Source organism: Bubalus kerabau, chromosome 6, assembly GCF_029407905.1.
Source record: "Bubalus kerabau isolate K-KA32 ecotype Philippines breed swamp buffalo chromosome 6, PCC_UOA_SB_1v2, whole genome shotgun sequence".
Taxonomy (NCBI): Eukaryota; Metazoa; Chordata; class Mammalia; order Artiodactyla; family Bovidae; genus Bubalus; species Bubalus kerabau.
In genome coordinates, this window is record NC_073629.1 from 9,048,718 (window position 1) to 9,065,787 (window position 17,070).

Sequence of the window (17,070 nt, forward strand, 5' to 3'; positions counted from 1 at the left end):
GAACTAACAAGTGGCAGAGGTAGGTCTGAGACCCAAAATTGTCTGGCTCAGGGTCTGAACTCATTCCCTTACACCACACTACTTCAAATCCATTAAGGGTAGGTCCTGACTGAAAAGAATGGGAATTAAGATACCTTTCACAGAAACTGAGACTCACAAAAACTAGACACCTTCGGGGTCTTCGAGTGACTACGGCTAATGTTGCTGTTTAGTCACTAAGTCCTGTCAACTCTTTGCGACCCCGCGGAATGTAGCCGGCCAGGCTCCTCTGTCCATGGGATTTCCCAAGCAAGAACACTGGAGTTGCCATTTCCTTCTCCAGGGGATCTTCTCAACCATGGGATGGAATTTACGTCTCCTGCACTGGTAGGAGGATTCATTACCACTAAGCCACCAGGGAAGCCCGGCTAACACTAATACACGTGAGCATATCCAGATTTATATATGCCCAGATATGTCCTAATAGCCAATAGGAAACTTCAAATAGGTGGCCTGATTCAAGATGCCCGCCCCACCCCACCCCCCACCCCCCCAATAGCTGTTTTTAAAGACTGTGCCTCTGCCTCCATCTGATGTGCCTCTTTTGATATAAGCTCACTTCTGGAACTAAAAAGGCCCTGGCCAGCAGAAAAATGGTAGCACCAAGTTAATCGTCCTTCTCCCGTTCTTGCCTAAAGCCACTTGGACTTCAGTGTCCTTCTCCCAGGACCCCAAAGGGTTGTTTCTTCCCAGTACCAGCACCACACTATTCAAGCCCGCATCCAAACCCTCAGCAACATGGAGGGAACGGAAATCGGGCGGCTCGGAGGCAGAGACGGCTGGGTGGGTCGAACAGACACTTCCGCCCCTCACCAACATGGCGGCGGGCCGGGAGTGCGCATGATCAGCTGTCCCTGGAGATACCCGAGTCCGGAGAGGGAGAACACGGTCGGGGGAGATCGGCGGCTGCGGCGGCTTTGGCCGGTGAGTGCAGGACATAACGGGAGTCTGGAGACTGGGTGAGCCGGCAACGCATAGCAGCTTTGATTTTGTTTCCGTTTTTTAGGTTCAGGAACTCCTGGGGCGGAAGTCTTTGTTTTGAGGGAGGGGGCCGTGCCCGGTTCTTTATCTCCTACCCTCTGTGTGGGCCAAACTCACTCCCCGCCCCCGGGCGCGCACGTCCCCGCCCTCCTGCGCTGCCAGCCGCGGGCCGCTGGGCCGGAGACCGCAGGGCTAGCTGAGCCCCCGGCGTCCTTCCCTACCTCTGAGGAGCAGCGCGGGCTGGGGGTGAGCCCGGCCGGGCTAGCCGGGTCACCGCGCGGGCCCCTGGGCTCGCGCCTGGCCGTAGCTCAGCTGCTGAGCGCCTGCTGGTTGGTGGGCCCGCAGGGAGACGCCGCATTCTCAGGAGAGGTCTAGGTGCTTGACTTCTTTGCGGACTTGATTTTTCCCTTTGTGTCCAGACTTAGCTAAGCTCTTTCAGGGCCCTCCTTCCCGGAGCGTGCACGCCACAACATCCTAGCCCACTTTCCGTGTCGCATACCCCTAAAGCTCAGGAAATGCTTCCGGATGTCCAACTAAGATTCGAATAAGTAGCCTGACCCCGTTGCTGATTGTCCTCAGAGGCTGCTCCTGGCTGACAGCTGTGGGCCATAGAGACGCCTCTTGTACCCTGCCCTCTGATTGCTTCCTTCTGCTGTCAGTGCGGCAAGCTTCAGAGGGGCATTTCCTCCGCAGGTTTGAGGATGGAGCGGTAGGTGGTCTTCACACACTGGTCCTACTTCCCCCTTAGGGACTGGGATCTTCTTGCTGCGCTACTTCCTCTGGACGGTTTCACTTTCAGTTCCTTTTTTTGGGGTTAACACTTTGGATACAAGCTTTCCATGACTCATCCGCTGAAGATAAAGGTTTGGGGGACCTTATGGGTAGAGAATTTACAAGAACCTTACCCCTTTCCTGTCGAGATTATTTTATTGCTTTACACTGTATAGCTGTTTCCTTCTGGAGGCGCCTTCCTTTGTTTTTCCTGCCCACCTCCCGCCGCCCTCCAGCCGTCTCCCCCCACCCCTAGCCCGTCCCCCCCAACCCCCCCCACCCCCGTTAGGGCCTTAAGGCAGGCACCTTGTTGATGCGTTCCTCCCCCATTGTCTCCTCTTTCCGAACCCTGGAGTTTTCTCCGTTCTTACTGGGTTCAGTTGATTTGGAGTTGTCATGGCAACATTTTAGCAACTATGTTGTTCTACAGGAAGGCTTGGTGAATAAAATAGTAGGGGCTTGAAGATGATACACTAGGGCTTTAAGGTCTTTTTAATGAATGACATATATTTGGACTTCCCCAAACAACAGCTGGATCAGTAGAATGGGGCCCAAGGGCCAAGTCTGGCATTTATGGTTCTGGAGGTTTTCTTTTCCTAGATCTGAGGACAGGAATTTCTTGGTGTTCAGTATGTGTGCCTGAGAAACTGGAATAAGCATCAGGGTCTATGGTCCTGTATTTTTTGATAGCTGTGGTCTAAACATGGCCCTTCCTAATCCCCATATCATGGCAGATCATAATAGCTTTAATAATGATCCATCCAGAAATATGTTGTTTTTCAGTCTTTCAGAATAATTATCCCCTCTCCACCAGAAGATGGAGTGTGAATTGGAGAGGTGAGGAACATTATTTGTAGAATTGCTTTTTCAGTCATTGTAGGCAGCCTTCAGCATCCGAATGGAGAAAGCTGGTTGTCCCCTGCAGAAGACTGGTTATGTTCCTGGATGTGTCTTCATGGAGCCTATTTCTATTCTAGAAATAGGAGAGCTTTCAGTTTCCTAGACTCACTAGACTCCCTGATTTCTACCAGGACTTAGCACTCAGGCCTGTGAGGCAGGAGATACGAAGATTTCCAAAGAAGGACCAGTTCCTCGGATGTGCCCCCTCACAGAGAGATGAAGGGGTGAGTGAAGAAGAGGTAGGGCCTGGAATGGGAGATGGGAGGCCTGGGAGAATGCAGAATGGCTAGGAGCACTGGCTCTGGAGTCAGGCAGACCTCAGTTTAGGTCCCAGCTATATCACCTAGCTATGTGATCTGGTTTTCTGTTTATAAAATGCAAGTAGTGCTACCTACTCATAAGTGCTGTTCTTAGTACTAAATAAGATATTGCCTGTTAAATGCTTGGCTCAGTGCTAAGTAAATACCAGCTCTGGTTATTCTAAACTCCCCTAGCATCTGTTGGGAATGCCAATGAGTTTGGGAGCCATATGTTACTGGGCCAGTAACATTCACTTTTTCATTCACTTTTTCCCTTATTCTTCCTCTTATCCCTTCATGAACAGGCAGCAGAAAACAGCAGAAACCGAAGAGGGGACAGTGCAGATTCAGGAAGGTTAGTGGGAGAAACAGAACTGAGCTGAGGCCAACAGCCCATCGTGGTCTCGCCCCACAACCCCTGGGCCTATCACCTGTGTACCCTTCTCCTTTCAAATGACACGCAAGTGCAACAGAGGGAGAAAAGCAGTAACTCACAGACTTTTTGCTTTTAATTCAGGTGCAGTGGCAACTGGGGAGGACCCCACCAGTGTGGCTATAGCTAGTATCCAGTCAGCTGCCACTTTCCCTGACCCCAACGTCAAGTACGTCTTCCGAACTGAAAATGGGGGCCAGGTAAGGGAGGGGGCCAGGTGGCTGCAGGTGTTACCTGGGGTTGGGATTGAGGGAGGTGACTGAACCTGTCATGTGGAGACTTGGTTTGGAGGATGAGGTGAAGATGTGGACTAATTGGAGGGTGGGGGTTGTGGGGTGGAATATGAGGTTTACAGTAGAGATTGGTATGGGGTGGGGGCCATGCTGAAACCACTATATGGGAAAAGGATGGGGAATGGCTAAATATACGTCTCCGTTGGATTCTTTTTGGGGGGCCCTATCCAAGAGAAGCTTTATGAGGGGCTCTGGAGTCTCTAGCACTTACTCTCTCTTCCCCTCCTTTTTCCTTCCCTGAATCTAGGTGATGTACAGGGTGATCCAGGTGTCTGAAGGGCAGCTGGATGGCCAGACTGAGGGGACTGGTGCCATCAGTGGCTATCCTGCCACTCAATCCATGACCCAGGTACAGGGGTATGGGCTGCAGAGGGGTCTTGAGCTCTGAGTAGTAAGATGAAGAAGGGAACTAATAGGATGGGCGTAGCTGGGATGGTGAGACATCTGGGGCTGCCTTGACCCAAAGCACTAGACTCTTCTCTGGATGTTTCTCCCTGTCTCCTCACAAGAGATAGAGCTGCAGAGTAGTTCATGGGAAGTGTCTGACTGTCACTTGTCTCTGTCCTCTTGCTCCCCTTCCCAGGCCGTGATCCAGGGTGCGTTCACGAGTGATGATGCAGTTGACACAGAGGGGACAGCTGCTGAGACGCACTATACTTACTTCCCCAGCACTGCAGTGGGAGATGGGGCAGGGGGTACCACATCGGGCAGTACAGCAGCTGTTGTTACTACCCAGGGCTCAGAGGCACTACTGGGGCAGGCGACCCCTCCTGGCACTGGTGAGATATTATGTGAGGATGCTGGCTGGAGGGGCTAGGATAGGCTGTGGGACATGGCTGGTGGGCAGTGGGCCTTTACTCATGATCCCTTAATGATCACTAAGACCTGGGCAGACAGTGAGTCTGGGGCTGCCCTTCCAGCAGGAGGCAGTGTGTCTTGTTTTAGAGGAGGAGCCCAGGGCCTTGTCCTTAGAGCTTGGTGAGGGTCCTAGTCCTGTCCTGACGGAACCTCCCCTGCATCTTCACAGGTCAGTTCTTTGTGATGATGTCACCACAAGAAGTGTTGCAGGGAGGAAGCCAGCGCTCTATTGCCCCCAGGACCCACCCTTATTCCCCGTGAGTGACCCTTGTTTCTTCTCAGTTACCAGGAATAGTCTTGATCCCTTCCAGAGATTTGGTGCGGTTGGTTCCTCACCCCAAACTCCAATCTCAGTTTTTGATCTTGCCTCTCACTCTGGGCACCCTGGGCTCTATTGTTAGGAAGTCAGAAGCTCCCCGGACAACTCGGGATGAGAAACGCAGGGCTCAGCATAATGAAGGTAGGCACGATCTGCATGTGAAGCTTGGCGCTGCCTGCTGGGATTGGGGACCTCTTTGATGTTGAAGGGAGAGGTTAGGTGATTTTATCCTGGGGCCTTTGGTGAGTTCTCTCCGAGTCACCTTGTCCTCTACTTGCCCCACAGTGGAGCGCCGCCGCCGAGACAAGATTAACAACTGGATCGTACAGCTGTCCAAGATCATCCCAGACTGCTCCATGGAGAGCACCAAGTCCGGCCAGGTCATGGAAAGACCCTGGTAGTGGCAGGATGCCTGAATTCTGTCTCCTGGTGTTGCTTCCAGAAATGGTAGACAGTGGGCACACATGGCGGTAGCTCTTTCCTGTCTGTCTCTGAGGTTCCTGAATCCCTGGGAGAATTTATTCCACCACCCTTTAAGGGAAAACAAGGTCCAGAGTGTGAACATGCTTTTGGAAAGCAAGCCAGGTATTTTTATATCCTAGTCCTTATTGTGTTGGCTTTTTCTTAACAGAGTAAAGGTGGAATTCTATCCAAAGCCTGTGATTATATCCAGGAACTTCGGCAGAGTAACCACCGGTTGTCTGAAGAACTGCAGGGGCTTGACCAACTACAGCTGGACAACGATGTGCTTCGACAGCAGGTCAGACCCTCCCCCCTGCCCCCCGCTGCCCCCCCTCAGTACAGCTGTCCTCGACTCCCTAGCCACCAACCAATCTTGGGACTCCCTATTTTGTTTTCCATAGAGAGAGCTTTATCTTTACCTCGTCACTGGTGGGTGTCTGCGTAAGTTCAGAGACTTTTCTACCTATTTCCCTTACTGCTCTTTCCCATGTCCAGGTAGAAGATCTTAAGAACAAGAATCTGCTGCTACGAGCTCAGCTGCGGCACCATGGAGTAGAGGTTGTCATCAAGAGTGACAGCAACTAACTCTGGGGACTCAGGGGCTCTAAGGTCTACAGCCCCTTTCCGAGAACTTCAGATAGCCCAGGAGCCACAGGCTAATAACCCCATGCCCCTTTTCTTCACTGCCCACATTTGGCATGGGACTGGGGGGAGTTCAGAAGGCCTATCTTTGAATTAAGGCCCTGTGATCTAGCAGCCTGCAGTGGTGTGAAACACACACGTGGGTGTGCACCGACAGTCTCGCCCAACCAACCCTCCCATGCAGCCCCTGGGCCCTTGTGCTCCTCTTGCACAATGCATGTGCTGTCTCCATGCTGGACACTGGACACACTAAACTGGGGGGCTTGCCCTGTGCTTGCTTAAAGTGCCAGCAGACGGTCTGCTGACAAGCAGTGTTCTGGCTTGCCCCAGGACTGGCGCTTCCACTGGTTCTTCCTTTCCCTGGAGCTCAGATGTGCTCCTCAGGACTCTGAGGAACAGGCTTTAGCAGGAAGTGGGGATCGGAGGCTTAGCAGTGGCTGCTGCCCCAGGAAGAGGAGATTGGCCAGCAAGCAGTTGAGGCCTATGCAGGTCTCTGGCACCAGGGAGAACAGGAGGCAGGGCCCACTGGGGGCCTTACCCCATTGTGGGGACGGTTTTTTTTTTTCCTTTCCTTTTTTTTTTTTTTTAAGATAAAATGTAAAGAGCCATGACTGTCTCTGGGTCTTCCTCCCTTTGTGGGCTCCAGGCTGGGAGGGAGGGAACACACTGCTTTGACCAGTAAGGGTTGGGTCAAGGTTGGGTGGGGTATCGGAGCTCCTATAGTTAGGACAATGAGTCCTATTGGGCCAGGCCAGTGCACGCCCGCAATCGCGAGGATTTCTCTAGCGAGTGTGTTAGGAGTACCGGGAACAGGTGCCGCAGGGGTTATGCGGGAGGCGGTGCCTTTGCTTCCGGTTCCGGTCGGTCTCAGCTCAGCTGCAGCTTCGGAAGGGCGGGGGAGATGCTGCCCGTTCCCAGGGGGCGGGCCGGGGCCGAGTTACTGAAACTCACATTTGCGGTGCGCACCATGGCTGGAGGTACGTACGTAGGGGAGACCTGGGATCCGGTCTAAGCCAACTTGTGGCCTTAGGAGCTCTCGGAACGCCCCCGGTGGAGGTGTACGCGGAGGGAGGCGCGAAGGGGAGTGGCGGAGGGGTCCTCACGCATCCCCCGCCAGGTTGGGGCGCTGCCAGGTGAGGGGGGCCCGGCGGCAGGCGAGCGGGCGGCAGTCCTGCTTCCCTCAAGGCTCGCGTGCCCCTTCCTCAGAGCCTACGGTCTCGCTCCCTGAACTCCGTTCGCTCCTGGCTTCCGGCCGGGCCCGGCTCTTTGACGTGAGATCCCGGGAGGAGGCGGCGGCTGGAACCATCCCTGGGGCTCTCAACATCCCGGGTACGGGATTGAGGCGGGGGGGGGGGGAAGCCCTGGTGGTGGATTGCAGACAGTTTAGGAGGGTCTTATCCAATAGGACCTCATTTAGGATGATGTGGGAAGGCACTGGTTACAGGGGTCCGGTATTCCTGTGGCTCGCGCCCCCCAAACTTCCCTTAAGAAGGGTTGATGGGAGGCGGATCCTGGCAGCGGAACTGGCCCTTCCAGTTTGAGGGGTAACAGGCAATGAGGAGGGGGCAGGCCAGATTCACACGCTTGAGCTCCCCAAAGCTGGATGCCTGAGTTTGCCCGCGCCTCCTCACAAACTAGGGAAGTGGCTTCCATTCAGAGGTGGTTTGGCTGACCTGTGCAGGTAGGACGTATCCTGTCCTCGAAGTGGGTGGGGGCGGGGGGAGGAGTTCTCACCGTGTGTTGTTTTGGGGCCCCTTGGAGATGTGTTCGACCACAGAACCGGTCCTTCCAGACCCAACCACTGAACCTGAGATTGCCCAACTGCCGGCTTTCCATTGTATCCTCTTGACTCCTCCTCCCAGTGTCAGAATTGGAAAGCGCCCTGCAGATGGAGCCAGCTGCTTTCAAGGCTTTGTACTCCGCTGAGAAGCCAAAGCTGGAAGAGAATCTCATTTTCTTCTGTCAGATGGGCAAGCGGGGCTTGCAGGCCACGCAGTTGGCCCAGAGACTCGGATACAAAGAGTATGGGCTTGGTAACTGGGGCGGGGGCGGGGGGCGGTGGTGACTGGGGACTGCCTCCTGGGCTCTGTCCTTCCCTCACCCCTATTTTTCTTCACAGGGCTCGGAACTATGAAGGGGCCTATAGAGAATGGCTCCAGAAAGAAGGTTAGGTAGAATGTGGAATACTGAATGCTCCCTCCCTGCTGCCAGTGGCCGCCTTAACTAAGAGTGATGAAGGAGCTGACATGTTGGGTTGAGCAACTTCTTATAGCGCTGTGCATGAAAAGCAGCAAATAAAGAGCATTTAATCAAAGTATTGGAAGCACTTAATTTGTCAGGTGAACTGAAAACAGTTCTAATCATAACCTAGACTTCAGTTCAGCCCTCGGTCCTCCTTCCAGCATTCATCTGCCTCCCAAACAAAACCAAAACACCCAGAAGTTTGCTGAAAGACTATAATCCAGAATCACCTGGTAGCTTAAAAACAAAACAAAACTTGAGCCTCATCTCAGATTTGGTGGGACCTGGTTCTACAAGGCCCTCAAGTAATTCTAATATGCGGTCAGGAGCCAGAACTAAACCAGAGGCCAGTAAACTATGGCCTCACTTGGTCTTGCTACCATGACCATTTGTTTACGCATTGTCTGTGACTACTTCTGTGCCAAAATGGGAGAATAGTGGCAACAGAATTCTTTGAAGTATCTAGTCCTTTATAGAAGGTTTGTGTACCCTTGCTCTAGGTCTTCAGGTCCCCAGCCCCAACCTCACTTCCCTCAGACTTTGTCACTGGGTTGAGGAAATGAAATGGTTCTCCCAGGCAGTTGGGTGAAGGAATGGATGCCACCCCTAATCCCAAGCACAGATCACAGGTATGAGGAGCTCCCCCTTTGCCACCAGAAAGAAGTCTGAGTTTTTGCCAGCACAGTTCCTTGATTCCAGAGTAGATTTAACAAAATTTAATTGGTTTAAAAGAAAAACAGAAACAGCACAAAATGGGACACTTTACAGTAGGTAATTTCCTTGTCATGGTTCATGGTTTAATGCATATCCTTCCAGACCTATTAAATATTTCAATGTCAGAGTTTTTTTTTTTGTTTTTTTTTTAAATTTATTTGGCTGTACTGAATCTTTATTGAGGCACGCAGGATCTTTAATTGAAGCATGCAAACTCTTAATTGGTACATGTGGGATCTAGTTCCCTAACCAAGAATCAAACCCAAACCCCCTGCATTGGGAGCCAGGAGTCATAGCCACTGAATCACCAGGGAAGTCCCTCAGTTCTGATGTGTTAAGTCTGATTATAAAAAATTTTTACTTCTTAATTTGTGGAACAGAAGGTTGAGTCAGAGATGGGCCCAGTTTTCTGATTTTTCAAGTTTCTGAAGAAATTCCTTGGAGGCATTTCCTGTTTTCCTTGCCTTTCCCTCACCTTTTCCTCTCCTCCTTCTGCTTTTGGGACTGTACCCAGCCCTTATACATCTTTTACCTCACAGTCTACACTGCACACTGTATAAAATCTTCCATTCATCTGAGCTCTCCACCTCCTTTCACAAACCTATTTCATTCTCTCCCTGGACTAGTCACAATACTGAGTTTAGCTGGACATTGTTGGGTTTGGAGATAAACTTGAAGTGTGTGAAAGAGTCTAGTCTAGGGTCTGGCAAATAATAGATGTCAGTTACTCTTTCCTCAAATACCAAAATTCCTTTGGTTCTCAGACTGGTTGGGAAATTTTTCCTGGGCTTTAATTTCCCTCTTTTAAAAAAATTTTATTTATTTTTGGCTGTTCTGGGTCTTCATTGCTTTCCAGGGGCTTTCTTTAGTTGCGGTGAGCAGGGGCTACTCTTTTTTGTGGTGTTTGGGCTTTTCTTGGTGGTGGCTTCTCTCGTTGCAGAGCACCGGCTCTAGAGTGCTTGAGTTTCGGTAGTTGTATCATGTGGGCTCAGTTGCCCTTTGGCATGTGGGATCTTTCCAGCATGCACGTGTGCTAAGTTGCCTGTCATGTACGACTGTGACCTCATGGGCTGTAGCCCACCAGGCTCTTCTGTCCATGGGGATTCTCCAGGCAAGAATACTGGGGTGGATTGCTGTGCCCTCTTCAAGGGGTCTTCCCAGCCCAGGGGTAGACTCTGCGTCTCGTATCTCCTGCATTGGCAGTGGCTTCTTTACCACCAGTGTCACCTGGGAAGCCTGGGATCCTCCCGGGTCAAACCCGTGTCCCCTGCATTGGCAGGCAGACTCGCAACCACTAGACTACCAGGGAAGTCCCAAATTTCCCTTGTTGAGTCTCAACTGTTCTAGTCTTTCTTTATCCCTCCTCAAATTTTATAATTTGGTTATAGCATTTCTTTTTTAGAGAAGCATAATTTACTTACAATAAAATGCTTTTATTTTTTGGCATGGCATGTGGGCTTTTAGCTTCCCAACTAGGGATCCAAACTGTGCTCTCTGCAGTGGAAGCATGGAGTCCCAACCACTGGATTGCCCTGGGATTCCCTAAAATGCAGTGTTCTTAAGTGTTCACTTCATTGAGTTTTGACAGTTATACACTTACTTGAAGGAAGCATCCTAACCAAGATATAGAACACTGAAATCTCCAAAATTTCCCTGGGACCAGTCAGTTCCATCCTTTATCTCTTTTTAGGCAACCATTTTCTATCTTCTGCCACCTAAACTACTTTTCTAGCTTCTTTCCTGGCCTGCCAACCTACAATACTTGCTTTCTTCAGTTCAGCTGATGAGGGTTAGAGAGAATCCTGGAAGTAAACTGAGCTGACCCACTACCTGACCATGCCCTCTGGCTTGATCATTGTTAAGAGAACATTCCTCTTTCCCTATCATTAACTGTGTGGGTCGTAACCTTGTTGGGCTGTGCCAACCTTGCCCTCTCCTCATAGCTAACTATGTCAGCAGGTGAGGCTGAGGAGCTGTGTGCCGGCTGTCTTCCCTTGCCTTCTCTCCCCATGCTACATCAGACTCCTCTCTCATCATACTTTATCTACCCTAGGTTTGTGTTGAGTGTGTCATTGTATCTATTGCATTACATTTTGCTTGTTTCTCTCTCAATTGATTATGAATTCCTCAAAGGTAGGAACTGGCTTTCATTTCCTTATCTCCACTGTGTGGGACTCAAGTTCTCAGTAGGTGTTTGTTGAGCTTTACTAGCCTCCCAACTTTCAGAATCTCCTAATTTCAGTCTTTCTGAAATGTTGCTGCCTGAACAACCTTAAAATAACATTTTAATCTTATCAGTCAGAGTTGATCATTTACAATAGGTCCTTGTTGCCTAGTGGCTCAAGCATGTGTCTTGACCTGGCATTCCGAGCAGTCTTTAGTCTGGATCTGGCAGCACCCTGACTTTTCAAACACATCTTTCATTGCCAGCCCCCATCAGGCTAATTTCTTTAGTGGCCTAAGTAGATCCTCCTCCCTTCTGACCCTGGCCTTTACTCACCATTTACCCTGTTTGGGAAGCTTCCAGCCTCTTCTGTGCCACTCTGAATTTCACAAAAAATTAGAAGAATGTGTTTGGCAGGATGCTTGCTATCTTCATCCAGAGGGCTTTTAAACTGAAGGAAAAGGAAGAAAAATAACCCGATAAAATTATGTAACTGATTCATGACGGTCAGAGGGACCAGAAGAATATTGGAGAAGGTACGCGCTTCAATGTAGCAGTTACCACACTGTATTCTAATCTTTGTGGTTCTTCCCCTTGGACCTAGCTCTTTTTTTTTTTGTTTTGTTTAATTTATTTACTTTTGGCCTTGCTGGGTCTTTGTTGCTGCATGCAGGCTTTTTCTAGTTGGGATGAGCAGAGGCTACTTTCTTGTTGCGGTTCATGGGCTTCTCATTGCGGTGGCTTCTCTTGCTGCAGAGCATGGTCTCTAGCGCTCACAAGTTCAGTAGTTGTGGTGCACAGGCTTAGTTGCCCCGAGGCATGTGGAATCTTCCTGGACCAGAGATGGAAGCTATGTCCCTTGCTTTGACAGGTGGACACCTAACCACTGGACCACCAGGGAAGTCCTAGAATGAGCTTTTAAAGGGGAGGGACTGTTTATTTCATTTCTGTATGGCCAATAATGAAACCAGAACTGCATAAAGGAGGTGCTCAATAGATGCTGAATTTTTTACTGAGGTGTTTAATAATCCAGGGAGGGAAATGCAAGGGGAGAAAGTTGGGAATAATACTCACACATGGTATTGCAGCATGTTATGTAAGGAACCAAGGCTATGAATCAGAGTTCTAAGTTCCAGTTCTGACTCAGCACTACTTAGTGATCACTGCGAGTTACTTTCCAGTTCTCACTTTCCTCATCTATAAAAGGAGGGTTAAAAGACTCATCTGTTTGGGTGGTTCTGAAAGTTTACTGGAATAGCATATGTAAACATATGAAAAGTGCCTGCCATTCAAAATGTGTAGATTTAGAGATTGTATGTGTGAGTAAACACAAGAAGGTAAATAAAATAGTGTAGATATAACTGAAAATTGATGGAAGGGAATTTATGACTGGCAGTGAAAAATTGTTCTTGTTTTTTAATATATTTGATGCAAGAGTCAGATAACATAAATGTGCAGCTTGATGACTTTTTACATACTCATTTAACCACTGCTTCTGCTCAGAAGACATATACTGAGATTTGAATCATTTAAACTGTGTTGAAACTTGCTTTATAGCCAAGTGTGTGGTTGATTTTTGCATATGTTCCATGAACACTTGAAAAGGTATATTTTACAGTTTTGGGGTGGAGTGTTCTGTATATTAATATATCAGTCCCAGTTTATTAATTATTTTCTTCAAATCTATAGCTCTGCTGATTTTTCTTTTTTTGCCTGCTTATTCTATTAGCTACTTACAAAGATATGTTTAAATCTTTCATTGTGATTTGGATTTGTCTTTTCTCTCTTTTTTCTGACATTTTTATGTATATATTTGGAGATGATGTTATTAGATGTTCCAGATTTAGAATTGCTATGCTTCCTCCAGAATGGATCCTTTTCTTATTACATCCTGCTTTATCTCTGATGATGCTTTCTACCTTAAAGTCTATTTTATCTGCTGTTACTACAACTACATAAGCTTTGTTTCAGTTAATGTTTACATGGTAATAATAGGCCATGTTTCCTGGAATTCATATTAACCAAAGAAGAAAACACTAAGAACAACTAGACACAAAAAATGGACTATAGGAAAGCAAATTTTTTAAGTTAAAAGAAAAATATCAGTTAAATAGCTGAAGACTCGAAGGAGAGTAGGAGTCAGGAAAGCTGAGAATCTAAAGAACCTAGACTTGATAGTATTTCCCAGTGGGAAGTCCTTCCAGCTCATTCATTCCCTTAGTTTTTCCAGTCCTAATCATATTCCTCAACCTGTCAAGTCTTCCAATTAATAGACCTTACCTCAGTTTCACTATTATTTTCCTCATGCCCTTATTTTCCTCCTAATCCAGTTGACCCCCTGTATGTCTATTATTATCATCATTATTCTGCATAATTGGGACTAAACTTACAAAGAAAATTCAAAACATATTGAAGAAAATGAAAATCTTAAAAGAAGACCTGTATGAAAGAAAAAACAGAAGATTCTCAGATAGGAAGACTCAATTCCATAAACGTATCAGTTTAGTTGAAATTAAGAATTGCCAGGAAAAAAAAAAAAAAAAAACATGAGTGGGAGCAAGTTTTACCAGCTATTACAATATATAATAAGGTGGTTATTTGCAATTAGATGAGTTCCAAACTGCACAATCTATACCAAGAAAAGTTTCAAATTGATCAAAAATTTAAAGTAAAAATGGAAACTATCAAGAAGAATTAGTTCATTATCTAAAAGTGGGGAACCTCAATGTCCATTGCAACACTTTACAATAGTCAGGACATGGAAGTAACCTAATGTCCATCAACAGAGGAATGGATAAAGATGTGGCAAATATATACAATGGAATATTACTCAGCCATAAAAAAAGAATGAAATTGTGCCATTTGTGGAGATGTGGATGGACCTAGAGACTGTAATACAGAGCGAATTAAGGCAGAAAGAGAAAAAAATCATAAAATATCACTTATATGTGGAACCTAGAAAAATGGTACAGATGAACTTATCTGCAAAGCAGAAAATAGAGACACAGGTGTAGAGAACAAATGTATGGATACCAAAGGGAGAGAAGGAGGTGGGATGAACTGGGAGATCAGGACTGACACGTATACACTGCTATGTATAAAATAGATAACTAATGAGAACCTACTTATAGCACAGGGAACACTATTCAATGCTCTCTGGTGACCTAAATGGGAAGGAAATCTAAAAAAGAGAGGATATAGGTATATAGATAGCTGATTCACTTTGTTGCACAGCAGAAACTAATACAACATTGTAAAACAACTCTATTCCAAAAAAAATCAATTAAAAAAAAAGTGATGGGAATGTAGTGTACCGCGTGGTGACTTAGTTAATAATACTGTACTGTGTATGTGAAAGTTGCTGAGAGAATACATAGTAAAGGTTTTCATTATAAGAAAACAAATTGCATAAATAAAAGCGAGGAAGATCTCTGAGTCAGAATTTAGAACCCATGAAAGAAAAGACTGATAAAAAAAACAAGCAAGTTTATAGGTGGCAAAAACAGACAAAAACAAATAGGGACTTCCCCACTAGTCGACCGCAGGGGGCGCAGTTTCTATTCCTGGTCTGGTAACAGATCTGCCTGCTGTGTGTCACAGCCAAAAAAGAAAAACAAAAGGAAAAAAGCCCCCCAAACAAACATCACACAAGCCAAGAGACAAAGTAAAGGGAAAATTGAAGTCATAGCATACACAAAGGGCTAATTCCTGGACTGTATAAAGAGCCCTTAGAAGTGTAAAGTGTTAGTCGCTCAGTTGTGTCCGATTCTTTGTGACCCCATGGACTGGAGCCTGCCAAACTCCTCTTTCCATGGGATTCTCCAGGCAAGAATACTGGAGTGGGTTGCTATTTCCTTCTCCAGGGGATCTTCCTAAGCCAGGGGTCAAAGTCGGGTCTCCTGCATTGCAGCAGATTCTTCAGTGTCTGAGCCATGAGGGAAGCTTACAAACAGAATATTGTACAACTGTAAAAAAGAATGAGGAAACAATTTATTTGAGAACTGCATTCTCCAAGACATATTTTCAGGTGAAAAAAATATATGCTATCTTTTGTGTAAAAAAGAAAAAAGCAAAATAATAGAGTAAAAGTAAAATAATATACATATATGTTTATATTTGCTTATATTAGCAAAAACAAAAACCCAAAAAACTCTCTGGGAAAACACAGAATTAAGTAAACTGCCATTCTCTTAAATACCACTTTAACATCCTTGATGCTGTCTCCATCCATTTGTTTAGGAAAGTCCCAACTATGGTCACATCCAACTAACCACTTACTGTTTTTCTATAGTCAAAGAGCTGGAGTAAAAGTCACACCAGCTTGACTGGTCTCGCTTCAAATTTATGTCTAAAATATCTTGAAGGCACTTGTTACTGCTCACCAGTCCTAATACACTTCCCTAGTACGTACAGTTTCTGTCTCTACTTCTCCCCACTCTTCAGTCTCCTAAACTTTCCTTTTTCCTCTGTACTTTTGGCTAGTGACTTTACCTCATACTCCAGAGAACAAAAGTTAGACTGAATTTGTATCATCTTCCTGCCACAAATGTTCCAATGGCACCATACACTTCCTGCTAGTCATAGTGGTTATCTCTGCTCTCTTTTGAGCCTCAGCTTGTGGATTCCATCTCCTCTCAAGAGCAGAGTACTGCAACTACCCCCCTTTCATACAGCATTTCTTTCTACTGGACCATTGCCATTAGCAAATAGTCCTTTCCATGTAAACAAAATACCTACTCTGCCTTCATCCAGCACCCTTCCAGCTGCTGCTTCTTTTTTCTGCTGCCCTTCTCAGCAACATCTCTCTTGAACTGTCTGTGGTCATAGTCTATATTTTCTCAGTTTACATTCTCTCCTCAGCCTACTCCATACAGGTTTTATTGCCTATTCCACTACTCTATTGAAATGTCTTTCAAGGTGACCCAGGAACGATATACAGGAATTAGAGTAGATATAGGTTGTCCTGGGAAGAGGCTTCCTTGGTAGCTCAGTTGCAAAAGAATCCACTTGCTATGCAGAAGACCTGGGTTCCATCACTGGGTTGGGAAGATGCCCTGGAAAAAGAAATGACAACCCACTCTAGTATTTGTGCCTGGGAAATCCCATGGACAGAGGAGCCTGGGGGGCTACAGTCCCTGGGGTTGAAAGAGTTGGACACGACTAAACCACCACCACCACCCTGGGAAGGGGGCACAACTTTGTGTGACTCTCTCAGGTGGAAGTAGTTCCCAGAGAGGCCCACAGCTGGGGAAATCATCCTTCATTTCTGAAGGAGTCTGAATAGCACATCACAGCATCACTACAGCATGTTTGCATGTATAGAAAACCCTACATTCCAAAAAGGATAGAAGGGGAAGGAAATCTCAGGGCAAAGAGAAAACTGAATAACATAGTCAGATGAAGTCAGGATAAAGTCAGAAGAAATGAGGAATGCATGTCAATATTTGAATTTGGATTGCAAATTTTGGCTTGCTCTTCCTAGAGATAAAGCAAAATGACTAACAAGATCAATTATAAAATGTAAGGCATCTATACAGTTAATATGTGACAGAAGCACAGCATTTTTCGACAGGAACCTCTGGATATATCAATAGCTCCAGTGCTATCAGTGTACTCTGCCAGCTTGGAAAGAGGTCACTTAAGGATTCTGTTTTCAACTCTTGTCTTTGGCCATATTTAAAACAAAAACTTTTTGAACTGGGTCAGAGACAGCATGCTTATGAAACTGGCATATAATGTAGATTCAGGTTCAACTGCTAATATACTGGATGACAGAATCAAGATTTATATTTAATATTTCCTTCTAGAATTTTCCACTTTGCAAAAAAACTCACCAATCTGAAGTTTACAAAATCTGTTTTTCTTAAGACTACAGAAAACAAATGTTAATGATAAAAAAACTTTAACATTTATTATTTATTTCATCACTTTATGGGAAAAAGAACCTGGTGAAT

The 17,070-nt window shown here is 46.6% G+C and overlaps 2 protein-coding genes across 10 annotated transcripts; both read left to right on the forward strand.

The window, feature by feature from the left end:
• The first annotated feature begins 843 nt into the window (after positions 1-843).
• On the forward strand, positions 844-6,605 carry USF1 (upstream transcription factor 1). 7 transcript variants are annotated; one of them, XM_055587364.1, is made up of 11 exons: positions 844-963; positions 2,823-2,915; positions 3,296-3,345; positions 3,508-3,623; positions 3,964-4,065; positions 4,300-4,495; positions 4,744-4,831; positions 4,976-5,034; positions 5,179-5,273; positions 5,525-5,653; positions 5,851-6,605. In XM_055587364.1, the coding sequence occupies exons 2-11, from the start codon at positions 2,908-2,910 to the stop codon at positions 5,938-5,940; spliced, it is 933 nt and encodes a 310-aa protein (XP_055443339.1). In that variant the 5' UTR covers positions 844-963; positions 2,823-2,907; the 3' UTR covers positions 5,941-6,605. The 7 variants fall into 7 exon arrangements, with proteins under 7 accessions (XP_055443339.1, XP_055443345.1, XP_055443340.1 ...); XM_055587370.1 differs by having other exon boundaries at positions 4,300-4,312; XM_055587365.1 differs by having other exon boundaries at positions 878-998.
• Positions 6,606-6,793: 188 nt separating this feature from the next.
• TSTD1 (thiosulfate sulfurtransferase like domain containing 1) lies at positions 6,794-8,311 on the forward strand. Of its 3 annotated transcripts, none has more exons than XM_055587371.1 (4): positions 6,794-6,974; positions 7,204-7,326; positions 7,860-8,030; positions 8,117-8,311. In XM_055587371.1, exons 1-4 carry the CDS (start codon positions 6,899-6,901, stop codon positions 8,170-8,172), a joined length of 426 nt encoding a protein of 141 aa, XP_055443346.1. In that variant the 5' UTR covers positions 6,794-6,898; the 3' UTR covers positions 8,173-8,311. The 3 variants fall into 3 exon arrangements, with proteins under 3 accessions (XP_055443346.1, XP_055443348.1, XP_055443347.1); XM_055587372.1 differs by having other exon boundaries at positions 6,809-6,974; positions 7,860-8,019; XM_055587373.1 differs by lacking the exon at positions 7,204-7,326 and having other exon boundaries at positions 6,804-6,974; positions 7,860-8,019.
• The last annotated feature ends 8,759 nt before the right edge of the window (positions 8,312-17,070 follow it).

What these genes read in the sequence shown, in the direction of transcription:
- USF1 (XM_055587364.1), top strand. An exon ending in GACAGTGCAGATTCAGGAAG is followed by an intron (nt 3,346 to 3,507) that starts GTTAGTGGGAGA and finishes CTTTTAATTCAG; the next exon opens with GTGCAGTGGCAACTGGGGAG. An exon ending in CCACTCAATCCATGACCCAG is followed by an intron (nt 4,066 to 4,299) that starts GTACAGGGGTAT and finishes TCCCCTTCCCAG; the next exon opens with GCCGTGATCCAGGGTGCGTT.
- TSTD1 (XM_055587371.1), top strand. Translation starts at nt 6,899, where the DNA reads ATGCTGCCCGTTCCCAGGGGGCGGGCCGGGGCCGAGTTACTGAAACTC. An exon ending in GGTGCGCACCATGGCTGGAG is followed by an intron (nt 6,975 to 7,203) that starts GTACGTACGTAG and finishes CCCCTTCCTCAG; the next exon opens with AGCCTACGGTCTCGCTCCCT. An exon ending in ATACAAAGAGTATGGGCTTG is followed by an intron (nt 8,031 to 8,116) that starts GTAACTGGGGCG and finishes TTTTCTTCACAG; the next exon opens with GGCTCGGAACTATGAAGGGG.